General features: G+C 45.0%; 1 protein-coding gene across 1 annotated transcript; it reads left to right on the top strand.

Annotated features, from left to right (window-relative positions):
• Positions 1 to 245: 245 nt before the first annotated feature.
• On the top strand, positions 246 to 12,523 carry asns (asparagine synthetase; the record flags this gene model as incomplete). Its single annotated transcript, XM_080532991.1, has 12 exons — positions 246 to 288; positions 795 to 1,050; positions 1,737 to 1,974; positions 2,122 to 2,307; positions 4,933 to 5,034; positions 5,344 to 5,471; positions 7,027 to 7,153; positions 10,037 to 10,143; positions 10,530 to 10,630; positions 10,866 to 10,947; positions 11,793 to 11,948; positions 12,314 to 12,523. The coding sequence occupies exons 2-12, from the start codon at positions 802 to 804 to the stop codon at positions 12,521 to 12,523; spliced, it is 1,686 nt and encodes a 561-aa protein (XP_080389117.1). The 5' UTR covers positions 246 to 288; positions 795 to 801.
• Between the last annotated feature and the right edge of the window lie 600 nt (positions 12,524 to 13,123).

Here is a 13,123-nt window from a genome sequence, read left to right as displayed (position 1 = left end):
ATTTCTGTCCATGTTCAACGCAGCATGTAACACATGTTGCGCTGAATGTGGACTTACATTTGGCTGACGCATGTTCAGCGTAACATGTGTTAGATGTGGCTGATGCAACCGACCTTGTTGCAGATCAGACAGCCCTCTTTCTCTCTTGGTCCCTCCTCTGAAACACCGGAGGATTTGTTTCCTGCCTCACTTCAGACTGTAGTGGTCCATCCATTGCATCATTCCACTGTACACTGTACGAGATACTCCACGAACACGATACCGTTATCATTTGGCTTACAATTTGAGGTGAGTTTCAGCCGGGGTTCAGAGGTGGACACAGTTAGCTCAACTATTTTACTGTATCGTTACGTTAGTAATCCCTATGCCGGGTAGTTTGTGCGGCATGTCAAAACCACATGGTCGTATTTACGTTTACAATACATGTATTGCATGTGTAGTCTTGCTAGATAGTAGATAGCTAACTAACTTGTTATGACTTCGTTAGCAAAGAGCCGATGTGAAACAAAATCACTGTTGCTCGTCAGCGATACCAATATCATTATGCCAAAACCCAGAATTGTGCGTTTTGCAGCCAGTTGTACCTGTTTCTAACTCATGTTTCTGCGCCAGCCGGCGTGATGATGCAATCAGTGACGTCTGTTAGGATGCAAATGTCACGTTCTGGGGTGTTTTACCATAGGCCTATAAATAAAAAAAACTAAATGAGATACCATGGAGTCTCTCTGGCTCTACGAGTGTGTAGAAAAAGGCTATATATGTGTATACTAAAACCCCCTCTTTCTTTTCTCCAGCTCCAAAATGTGTGGTATATGGGCCTTATTTGGCAGTGATGAGTGCCTGTCAGTTCAGTGCACGAGTGCCATGAAGATTGCCCACAGAGGCCCTGATGCCTTTCGCTTTGAGAACGTAAACGGCTTCACCAACTGCTGCTTCGGGTTCCATCGCTTGGCAATTGTGGACCAGCTGTACGGCATGCAGCCCCTTCGTATCAAGAAGTTCCCCTTCCTCTGGCTCTGTTACAATGGAGAGATCTACAACCACCAAACGGTAGGCATGGAGATGGTCTTCATGGGAGCCAAGTATCTGTCCATGTGAGCTGCTAATGGGAGCCAATGAAGGGTGCAGAGAAGGGGGGAGAAATTTGGGGAGCTTGAACACAAGACGGGGTGCAGCATTCTGGATGAGCTGCAGAGGTCCGACGGTGGCGGTAGAAAGCCTGGCCAGAAGTGAGTTGCAGTAGTCTAGGCAGGAGAGCACAAGTGCCTGGACCAGGAGCTGTGCTGCTTCTCTTGGCCGCACAGGACAGTTGGTTGTCCAGGATCACACCAAGATTCTTGACTGTCTAGGAGGGGGACAGGACAGTGGAGTTCTCAACTGTAATGGGGGGTGGGGGGTTAAAAGTTAGCCTAGAGATTTGGTATACAGAGAGAGACAAAACATGTGGTATAAGAGCTATTGGTCAGGTAGGATACAAACCAGGAGAGTGCAGAGCCTGAGATGCCCAGAGAGGCTGGAGAGAAGGATCTGATGGTTAACTGTCAAACGCAGCAGACACAAACACATAATAGGGCCGTTTTCACAGACAGGCATCTTCAATGGAGATTTTCCATTGAAAGTGTGATTTAGTCCAAGGCTAGGCTTAGGCCTTGTCTGTGAACCAGAGTATCTTTTGTTTAAATGATAATGCGATGCTGTCTCGTTGACTCCTCTTCTGTCTTTTCCTCCCAATTCAGCTGAAGAAGCAGTTTGAGTTTGACTACCAGACCAAAGTGGACGGTGAGATCCTGCTCCACCTCTACGACCGCTTCGGCGTCCAGAAGATGGCCTCCCTCCTGGACGGCGTGTTTGCCTTCGTCCTCCTGGACACGGCCAACCGGAAGGTGTTCCTCGGGAGGGACACGTACGGTGTGCGCCCCATGTTCAGGCTACTGACGGACGACGGCTTCCTCGCCGTCTCCTCAGAGGCCAAAGGTGAGAAGAGGGGGGTGCTCCGTTTCAGTTTCAGTGTTTTTTTTGTTTTAAGTTTAGTTTACCCCTCTCTTAGGGGTAGCAAATTGCCTTTTTTTTTCAGTTTCCCATCTGAAGTTTTGTTTGTTTTTCGGTCTTGTCTGTTCCCAGGTCTGACCGATATCACCCACTCTATGGCCACTTCGCCGAAAATTACTCCTTTCCTCCCGGGCCACTTTGAGGTGTTCGACCTGAAGCAGAACGGGAAGGTTGAGTCGATTCAGATGGACCGGTTCCACTGCTGCACGCAGGAGCCCTGCCATGCCACCTATGACAGCGCCGAGAACCTCTCCTCAGGTACGCAAGTCCTCCTATTACACAACAAATCAATGGAGGGATGGTAATCTGCCTGTCATTGTTGTTTTGAGGCGATGGAAGTTAAAGGTAGACTCTAGAGCAGGGGTGCTCACACTTTTTGGAACCAAGATCTACTTTTCAAGTAGCCAGTCTGCCAAGATCTACCAGTCTAGTTTCAACATCGCAAACGTACATGCACGTACTACAAACACACACACACACACACACACACACACACACACACACACACACACACACAGTTCCCAGCCTGCATAGTAAACTCACAATACACTTTCCCTCTCTCTGTCACACAGCCACAGGAGAAGACCATCACAAACCCTCCCTCTTTGCTATTCTCGCTCACACACATTCACACACACACACACACACACACACACACACACACACACACACACACACACACACACACACACACACACACACACACACATTTGCCAGTCTGCATAGGGAGCCATAGCACAAACCCTCCCTCTCTCTCCCCCTCTCTCTCCCTCTCTCTCTCTCACTCTCTTACACACACACACACACACACACACACACACACACACACACACACACACACACACACACACACACACACACACACACACACATACACTCACTTTCTCTCACTCACACACTGACAGCCAGTCTGCAGTACCATAGCCAACTACTGATCCAACAAACAGAAAAGTAAACCAGATACAAAACAGGTAGTTCCCTAGTTTGAAAGGAGGAAATAAATGCATTTCTCTACCTTAGTGGGAGACCTGGCACTGGGAGGAGGCAGCTAGTTTCTAGTAGTCAGGGCTGTAGGAGCTGGTTGCAAGGTGTCATCAGCCACTGCGGATCTGTCATCGAAAAGGCAATCTGCAGCCTCGAGAAACTTTTTTCACAATTTCGCCGTCTTTGAATGACTTCTTGTGTTTAACAAGAACGTGACTGATGCGATAAGAAGCTATCGTTGCAGCCGTACGTTTTCGCTCTTTTGCCACATTTCCCTTCTTCGAAATAGCCATCGTAGGTTTGCAGATCAGACAGACGCATTTCCAATATCACATTGTGTAAAAAAGTCCTCCTCCCATTCTGGATGGAAGTTATACGTTATTGGTTTCTTACTTGGTCCAGCTTCCCCACTCATTTGTATAGCCTTTATTTAGTATTATATAGTAAATAGTAGAAATTGGAAGGCTAACTAGGTAATTAGTCTCGCCGGTATTTTGTATTTTGTAGTTGGTGCTGTTGACTGCGCATGCGTGGTGAACCGCGTGTTAGGTGTAGGTGAAAAGATCAGATCTTAGACTGGCTTACCTGTACGTCAATCAAGTGTCAAAAGCCATAGTGAGGATGGATGATAGGCGAGTTTTTTTTTTCTTTTTTTTTTTCCGTTTTGTTCAATGCCATGCGATCTACCCATACTACCTTTGCGATCGACCGGTCGATCGCGATCGACGTATTGGGCACCCCTGCTCTAGAGACTATAAATCCAGACAAACCACATGGCAGCCTTTTTGTCTCACTGCTATCACGTCGCACAGCTGTGTGGCGGCTGTGGCTCAGGAGGTAGAACCGGTGTCTAATGATTGCAAGGTTGGAGGTTCTGCGGTTCGGTCCCCGGCTGGCCACGTGTTGAGGTGTGCTTGGGCAAGACACTGAACCCCAAATTGCTCCCAATGAGCGGGCTGGCGCCTTGCATGGTAGCTTGCCGCCATTGGTGTGTGAATGTGTGTGTGAATGGGTGAATCCAAGACAATTGTAAAGCGCTTTGGAATAAGGCGCTATATAAGTGCAGTCCATTTACCATTCCATTTACCGCTGTGCTCGGCCACCGACTGAATGACTAGAAAGTAAAACGTCTTGCTTGGGTGAATATGAATATTTGGGTGAATATTTGCTGTGTATACCTTTTAAAGGAACATTTCACAGATGATCACCACGACTCAAGTTATAAGTGGTCTTTGTTGTTTAAATATCCAGGACATTTTTACAAGACCAGGAGGCAATATGGGAGTGATGAAATCCTACCTTTGCACTACCATTTATTGCTTTATTATTACTTACTGCTTTATTACGGTATTGTATTGTTGATTTATTGACTTATTGATTTATTGACTGTTGTACAAGGAGCTAGATTCATAAAGCATTTCATTATATCATTTACGGCTATATGCGATGTAAGACTAATACAATTTCTACAATTTGAAATGTTTATACAACAACCATATTAGTGCTTTGTGGCTCCCAGCCAGCCATGGAGGTCCGTCTAAGCTAAGATGCACATTAGTAAAGACAAATGATAGATGTATGTGCTAGCGTGGTGCCTATGGATGTAAACAAACCAGGCAGTAGCTAATCAGGAATGGTAAACTCACTCCTCCCTACAGCGTCTTATAGTTTTCAAAAACCCAAATACGATTACCCCCCAAATACGTCACTCAGGGTAAAATTCTCAAAGTAGCGATATCTAGCTATGGATCTACAGATCTACGGCCCACACCTTTGTAAACTGATCTGGATGATTTTGAAGTAAAACAAACCTGTGAAATGTCCCTTTAAGAATATTCAGGTTATGTTATGTTAGGTCCGTGTTTTATCAGTAAGATCTGGTGCTCTTCTCCCCAACAGGTTTTGATGAGAACAACGTGAAGAAGAACATCAGGATCTTGTTTGAGAGTGCTGTAAGGAAACGCTTGATGGCTCACAGGAGAATCGGATGTCTTCTGTCAGGTATAATGGAGTTGGTGCTGTATGAGAGAAGCTTTGAGTCCTAAACAACCTGCACAATGTTTAACATGTTGATTGAAGTACAGTAGACCAACATACAGCACTATGGTAGGTGTCAAAGCTGTGTGCTGGAAAACCTTGTTAGTGCATAGGTGTGGTTATGGGTGGTGGTGCTAATTGTCTTTTGCGGCTTTTGACAAGCCATAACTTCTCACGTAAAATGTAAAAAAATAAAATAAAATAAAAGATTGGGTCATTAATAAGATTATGATTTGGGTAAACAATGCTTATTATTGTGTCCTTTTTCATCAGGTGGTCTGGACTCCAGCCTGGTGGCTGCAACACTGGTCAAACTGGCCAAAGAAGACCAGCTGAAGTATCCTATCCAGACCTTTGCCATCGGGGCAGAGGACAGCCCAGACATCCTGGCTGCTCGGAAGGTAAGACGCCTTTTATCATGCCTCAATGGACACTCCGAATAGAGCATCGTTTCTCAACGGGGGCATTCAGACAACATCGGGGGGCGCTGGAACAAATATTTTTTAAGGGGGGGCGTTGAGGTGTTATTGGGGGGAGCTTTTGATAGTTTCCAATGTGTCTGGGTAAGCTGCATTGTAGAAGAATCTTGACAGTTCATGTACAGTGCAGAAATTGCAATACTATGCTAGGCTACGATAGAAAGAACCCTGGTTCATCCCATCTGTAACGTCATGTTGACCATGGATGCACCATAGCTAATGCTAGCACAAGCCAACTTTCATGCCCAACTTCTATGAGTGTTTTCCTTGTAGGCTATGCTTGAGTGACATATGTTTCAGTTTGTGGGCTCATTGTAATTGTTGTCTATAAGCGAAACATTTCTTATTTTAGTTTTGATACTCAGTCCATGTCCCCGCCAGTGACGTAAGCCTGTCATGCCAAATACGTGATATGTTGATCGCTTTTTTGTGATGTCCTATGTTGCTCCTCTTGTGATGTCCTGGAAACGAACACATAAGCACTCCGAACAGCTGTCAGCGTCTTTTGTTGCTATAGGAAACCACTACTCCGCTTGCGATTGATCAGCTGTCAGCAGTGTTATTACGGGTACGTTCGTAAATGCACGAACTGTCAGTTTGCTCGGGCAAAACCGTGTTTTCAGTCAGAGCACCCATCTCTGAGCGCTTCCAGAGCTCTTGTCTGAGTTTGTTTAACACTCAGAAACAGCATTTTTATTCACATTCACATGGCTTTTCTGCTCTCTGGTAGACTAATGATAATGATATTCCAACTGCCCAGTTAAATCAAATCCATTATTTGGCATTCAGTGACATGTGGCTTTGTAAATGATATAACACAGAATATTAGTCAACATTAATATTCAGGGAAGAAAATAAGCCTACTTTTTTTGATGGGGGGCGGTAAGAGACCTGGATAATGGACAGGGGGGCGCTGGCCCAAAAAAGGTTGAGAACCACTGGAATAGAGGGTTAACTTTGTCTGGAAAAAACTTGAGAGGAACTCGCCCAAAACACTGCAGTGGAGAATACTTGTATATGTGACAGCAGCTGGTGAAACCGGGAACAAGTCGGCAGCCGATCAAATGTTCTGACTTTTATTCTGAAAAATGTAAACGTTGTTGAAAATCAATAACACATCGCTAGTCAACTAACACAGCTTGTTTTGTGAGCCTGCTAACAATGTAAAGTAGTGTTAGTTAACTAGGTAGTAGTGGGGATTACTCACAGAATCCATTGCATTGCAATATTTTGGCTTGACTAGCGAGTGTGTCATATCATTGTTTTTCAACAACGTTGACATTTTTCAGAATAAAAGTTTAAACAATTTGATGGTTGCAGGACTTAAAAGTCTGAACAATTTGATTGATTGGTTGACTTCTCCCCGGTTTCACCAGCTGCCGTCACATTATGACCCTTGCTACCCACAGAACTTAATTCAAGTAGGTTGTCTTGGAGGCAGGCAGCCTTTGTGAATAATACTGTTTTGTCTTGACAGGTGGCGAAATTCATCGGTAGCGAGCACCACGAGGTGAACTTCACCCCAGAGGAGGGTCTCAGAGCTGTGGACGAGGTCATCTTCCACCTGGAGACGTACGACATCACCACCGTCCGCGCCTCAGTCGGTGAGAGAGAGCGAACACCTCCGGCCTTTACTAAGGGAGTAGCCCACTGAACTGAGTTCATTGGCAATGAAAGCAACAAAACTATTTGGATCGCTGTGAAATCTACTGCATCTAGCCCCATGGCCCATGGGGGTCTGTTCTGCCTTGTCAATGTGATCACTGACCTCGACAATTCGGTGTCTGTGCATGCTTGCATTCCTTTCAGTGCTCATTGGTTGTTTTGAATTACCCTGCAATCCAGGGAGATTAGTGAGTGTGGTCCGTCAAAGCCTCTCAATAGAACCAGTTATCAGCAGTGTTCTACTAAAATGTGAGTCCTTTGGATGAGATCCAGCCCTTTCACTGGTTTACGGGTATTCACTGGAAAGCCTGAACAGGTCATGGGTTAACTAATGATCAAGGTTAACTTCTCCATAAAGCAGGCCAGTAGAGTCAAATGTTTTACACATTTTATGTCTGATAAATGCAGATCTTTTTGGCCTCTAGATGCCACCAAAACCTTTCTTAAAATATTATGGATATCTTTAACATGGTCTTTTTGGTCGTTCGTATTGTGAAGAGTTTAAGAGTTATATTGAAGAGTTATATTGAGGAAGTGTAACCTTTTAATCACCCTTATAAACAATTTGGCAAAGCATAACTTTCTTATATTATATTGTTGGCTGAACAAGTTTGTCTGGAGAAAAAAGACTTTGTGTTCTCTAACACTGTGACTACTTTTGGCACTTATCACAGTTAAGACTTTCTATAGGAATGACTGTGATGTATAGTTGATTCACTACTATAGACACATGTAGTTATTGTAAGTCGCACTGGACGAGAGCGTCTGCTAAATGACTAAATGTAAACGTTTTAGGGCCGGTTTCACAGACAAGGCTTAAGGCTAATCGTAGACTAAAAAGTAAATGGAGATTTTACATTGAAAGTGTGATTTAGTGCCCCGCGGTGGTGTAGCGGTCTACGCACTGGCCGCTAGTGCATGCTGCCCACCGGGGCCGGGGTTCGTATCCCGGCTCGCCAGATCCAGATAATGGCCGAGGCACACGGGAAGCGGCATATTGGCCGGCCGCTTCCGAGGGGGGGTATAGGAGTATTTCTGGACTAGGATCCGTCGCGCAACACCGCCCCCTGGGGTGCCGGAATAACGGTACTGGGCTCGAGGAGCCAGTCAGCCTAGTCTGCCTGGCGCCCTCCTCTGGGACTGCCGGCCACGGGGTCGGGCGGCGGATCCAATGCAATAGGCAGGGGATAATTGGATGCTAAGTTGGGTTAAATTGGCTACCAAATTGGGTGAAAAATGAATAAAATCTGGAAAAAAAAAAAAAAAAAAAAAAGAAAGTGTGATTTAGTCCAGAACTAGGCTTAAGGGCCAATCCCAATTCCCTTTTCTACCCCTATGGCTCGTTTTCGAGTGTCACTCGATTCGAAGGCAAGGCCTTCGAACACGTCACAAGCCCTACCCCTTGAAATCTAAGCCCTATGAATTGGGACAGCCCTTCACGGCGCCTACGTCATCACGCGGTACGGGTGACGCGTTGTGTTGCCGGCGAATTCTCACATCTCGCAATGCCTTCTTCAGCTGTGTTTATTTCTGTTGCGTGTGCTATAAGCATCTATTTTCGTTTGTTATCAACACACTGTAGTGTTTAGACGTTCCTTTTTTAGTCTCTTCCGTCAGCGATGTCTTTTTTGTGGACATCGCAATAATGACAATGAATTTAATGACAATGAATGACTCCAACCAAAACAACCAGTCCATCAGTAGTCATAAAGCGTTGTCCAAAAATCACGTTACCAAGCGCCTTTCTCAGAACAATTCGTCGTCTAGAATCCAAAAATCAATCCATCATAGTGGTGGTCAAAAACGTAGAAAGAGTATCTCTTGGGGACGCGGCCACATTTGCCCGTGAAGGAGAGATGACAAATAAGCGGAAACATTTCTCAGTAGAGTCGAACGGTGATAGATCATCATCCTTTACGCGTATCCTTAACTGTAGTTACATTTCGCGTGTCATATGCCATTAGACATGGAAATATGTCAATGCGCGGCTGTCATGCACAAATCAGCTTGTAACGTTAGACACACAGCACACAGCACATCGGCATGATAACGTTTTGTTGTTGTTGTGCTTGTTATAAAGAAAAGGTCTATAATGCATTGAAATGAATGATACAACCCATTAATAATATTACATAATAACAACTGCTCGGATTAGATTGCGGGTGGAAATAGGTCAAAATGCGCATCATGTACAAGTCAGCCGAACGTTTGATAGATAACTTTACATATGTGTACCATCATCCGCTGTCAAACGCCACAGGTAATCATTGATTTATGATTGTACATCTCTGAAATGCTCGACTGTCATGCAGCGTTCCGTTACTGTAACGTTAGACACAGCACCGACATAAAAGCGATTTTTGGGTTATGCGTGTTATAAATAAAAGGTCTATAATGCATTGTAATGACATTAAACTAAGACAATAAGATGGTTATCATAATTTTTCAAATCTTTATTAATAAGTAATTACAGAGAATTAAAATGACATTTCCGCATTGAATAGAGCGACATAAGATTTCTGTAGATGATTCGCAATGCATCCTGGTATCAAGGGGTAGCGTACCCCTAGCCCTTCGAAGCTAGTGTGGTCCTGGAATCGCTCGAAACGAAGTAATAGTTAGCCCTCCCCCTTACCCCTAGCCCTCGATGAAATATGAATTGGGACAGCCCTCCCCCTAAACGTGAACGCGCAAATCGAGCCATAGGGGTGAAAACGAAGGGCTAGGGGTGAATTGGGACGGGCCCTAAGCCTTGTCTGTGAAACCGGAATTATCTTTTTCTTATTCCCTGTCTCCGTCTGTCTGTCGGTCTGTCTTTGTAGGCATGTACTTGGTGGCCAAGTTCATCCGGGAGAAGACGGACAGTGTGGTCATCTTCTCTGGGGAGGGCTCAGACGAGCTAACACAAGGCTACATTTACTTCCACAAGGCAAGTAGTCTCCTCTGGACCAGATGTCCTCACGTGGTCAAGATGTCACTTGCTAACAAATGCTTACAGAGTTCTTGTGGTTCTCTTCAGGCTACATCTTAACTATCCCTAACTAAGACCTCCTCCTCATCCCCACTACCCCCCTGTACAGTTTCTCTACTATAAAGAAATTAAACAAAAAAATATCTTGCTTTTTCTTTTTGCGTTGGAGCTGCCAATGGCCACTAGTCGTAGCATAGATTACTTTTTCTTATGATGACTGATAGACTGGATAGATGATTCACTTACGTAGACAAATGTATTTGTTGTAAGTTGCTTTGGATAAAGGTGTCTGATGAACGCCAAAAATGTAAATGTAAATGTGAATGTTGTGCATCTTGATCCAGGCCCCATCACCACAGGCAGCAGCAGAGGACAGTGTTCGCCTGATGAAGGAGCTCTACCTGTTTGATGTGCTGCGTGCTGACAGGACAACAGCCGCACATGGGTAGGGATACCATCCATGTTTTTTTTTTGTTTTTTTAACACCACAATCCATAAAGTCTTTTGAGCAGCTAAGCTCTTTAAGCTAATGAGATTCAGGCTTAAGCCTAATCCTAGACTAAAATGGATCTTCAATGCAGATTTTACATTGAACGTGTGATTTAATCCAGAACTAGGCTTAAGCCTTGACTGTGAAACCAGCCCTTAAGAATGTTCTCTTCCCCTCTCCTCCTTCCTAGTCTGGAGCTGAGAGTACCTTTCCTGGACCACAGGTTCACTGCGTACTACCTTTCTCTGCCTGAGGAGATGAGGGTACCTAAGGTCAGTGTTAAGGTCTATTAGTGTCGTCCCAAGACACTTCCACCTAAAGAAAGGTCTGGTGGACCAATGCGTCAAACTTGGCCTTCATTAAGCCAATAGAAAGAGCATTGAAAACGGCACCCTACTGTTTCTGATACGGAGCTACGCCTTGCAGCCGTGTAATTCACTGAAATCAAATAATAACATATACTCCACTCAGTAAATTGACTCCCAATAAGGCCAGGTTTGAGTCGCTGCAGGCCATAGATTTCTTGTGCCTGACAGTGTCTGCTGTGTCTGTGCAGTCCAAGGCAATAGCCTGGGGGACAAGGTTGATGACCCACCCCTAAAATCTTAACCTACTTCCCTACGCTATGCTAGGACTAGACTAGACATCTAACCAGAGGGCTATAAGTGAAGCTGTAGAATAACTGCTGACACCTGTTTCTTTCAGGCATACCAGGGTCAAAGGTCAAGCACTTAGGTTAATGCTGCAGCTCTCTACATCCACAATAACAACAATAGAATGCAATAAATAATTGTATTAATAGTAATAAGTAATAAGAACAATAACAATAATAATAATAATAATATAAATGAATGTAGCAGCAGGAATTATTATTAGCAGTTTGGGAATTCCACTTGGTCTTGAGGTGGTAGATCAGAGCACATGCTCTGAAGTTATGTGGGAAGTATGTTGTGTGTGTGTGTGTGTGTGTGCGTGCGTGCGTGCGTGCGTGCGTGCGTGCGTGCGTGCGTGCGTGCGTGCGTGCGTGCGTCTGTGTGTAATGCTTTACTATGTAATGCTTTACCGTGAAGCCAAATAAAGGATTAGATTGATATGATTGTATGTGTGGTCTAACCAGAATGGAGTGGAGAAGCACCTTCTGAGGGACGCCTTCAGTGGGCTGAACCTGATCCCTGACGACATCCTGTGGAGACGAAAGGAGGCTTTCAGCGACGGGCTGACGTCTCTGAAGAAGTCCTGGTACTCCAGCCTGCAGGACCACCTGGAGTCTGAGGTACACACACACACACACACACTCACACACGTACACACACATACATTATGTGGTATCTGTACACATGCACACACACACACACACACACACACACACACACACACACACACACATACATACATTATGTGGTATCTGTACACATGCACACACACACACTCACACACGTACACACACACACACACATACATTATGTGGTATCTGTACACATGCACACACACACACACTCACACACGTACACACACACACATACATTATGTGGTATCTGTACACATGCACACACACACACACTCACACACGTACACCCACACATTCCGTGGTACCGATTATTCTCTCAACGTGATCTTAATTCTTTTATCTCCTCGAAGGTCAACGAGTCCCAGATGGAGAAGGCCCCCAAAACCTTCTCCCACAACCCCCCGAAGACCAAGGAGGCCTACTACTTCCGCCAGGTCTTCGAGAAGCACTACCCTGGCCGCTGCGAGTGGCTCAGCCACTACTGGATGCCCAAGTGGATCGATGCCACAGACCCCTCCGCCAGAACCCTGTCCATCTACACACCTGACAAAGACCAGTGATGAGGTCACCTGGCTGGCGCTGTGTTGGACGCCTGCTCCAAACATGTCAATCACTTGGTGTCATTAACATTGATTAACCACCAAATGCACAATAATACCTTCACAGAAATCCACTGATGCAAGGATGCTCAGCACTAGTTGTCTGGTCTGGTGTTGTTCTGTCTTCCTGCTCTCCTCAATTGAGTTACACAGTCGGTTCGGACTAGGCGCGGTATGTATGGATTATTGTTAGTTTTTAGGAGACCGGAATGATTTTGGGAGGGCTTTGGGAACTAGATTTGAGTAGCCTTGCTCCAGTGCCTTTGTAGATCATCATAAGCCCTTACCTAGACATGGTAGATATTTAAGAAGATGTATTCTTATAACTTCAGACAATCACTATCATTTCTCATCGTGAATTTACTCATAATTAGTAGCTCTGCCTTTCTCAGACGATTGCACAGACACTAGACTCTACTGGTTCTCATGTGTAAGTACAGCCTCTTGTCCAGACGAGAAGTTGTGTAAAACATTAGAGCAGTTACTCCTGCAGTTGACACAGTGCATGTTCTGTGTGGTAAGACATGATCTCACAGAGGACAACAGATATTACTGCTCTCT

The sequence above is a fragment of the Nansenia antarctica genome (assembly GCF_963989245.1).
Source record: "Nansenia antarctica genome assembly, chromosome: 5".
In the NCBI taxonomy this organism is placed as follows: domain Eukaryota; kingdom Metazoa; phylum Chordata; class Actinopteri; order Argentiniformes; family Microstomatidae; genus Nansenia; species Nansenia antarctica.
The sequence above is the reverse complement of the archived record's forward strand: the minus strand, read 5'-3'. Positions and strand labels throughout refer to the sequence as shown.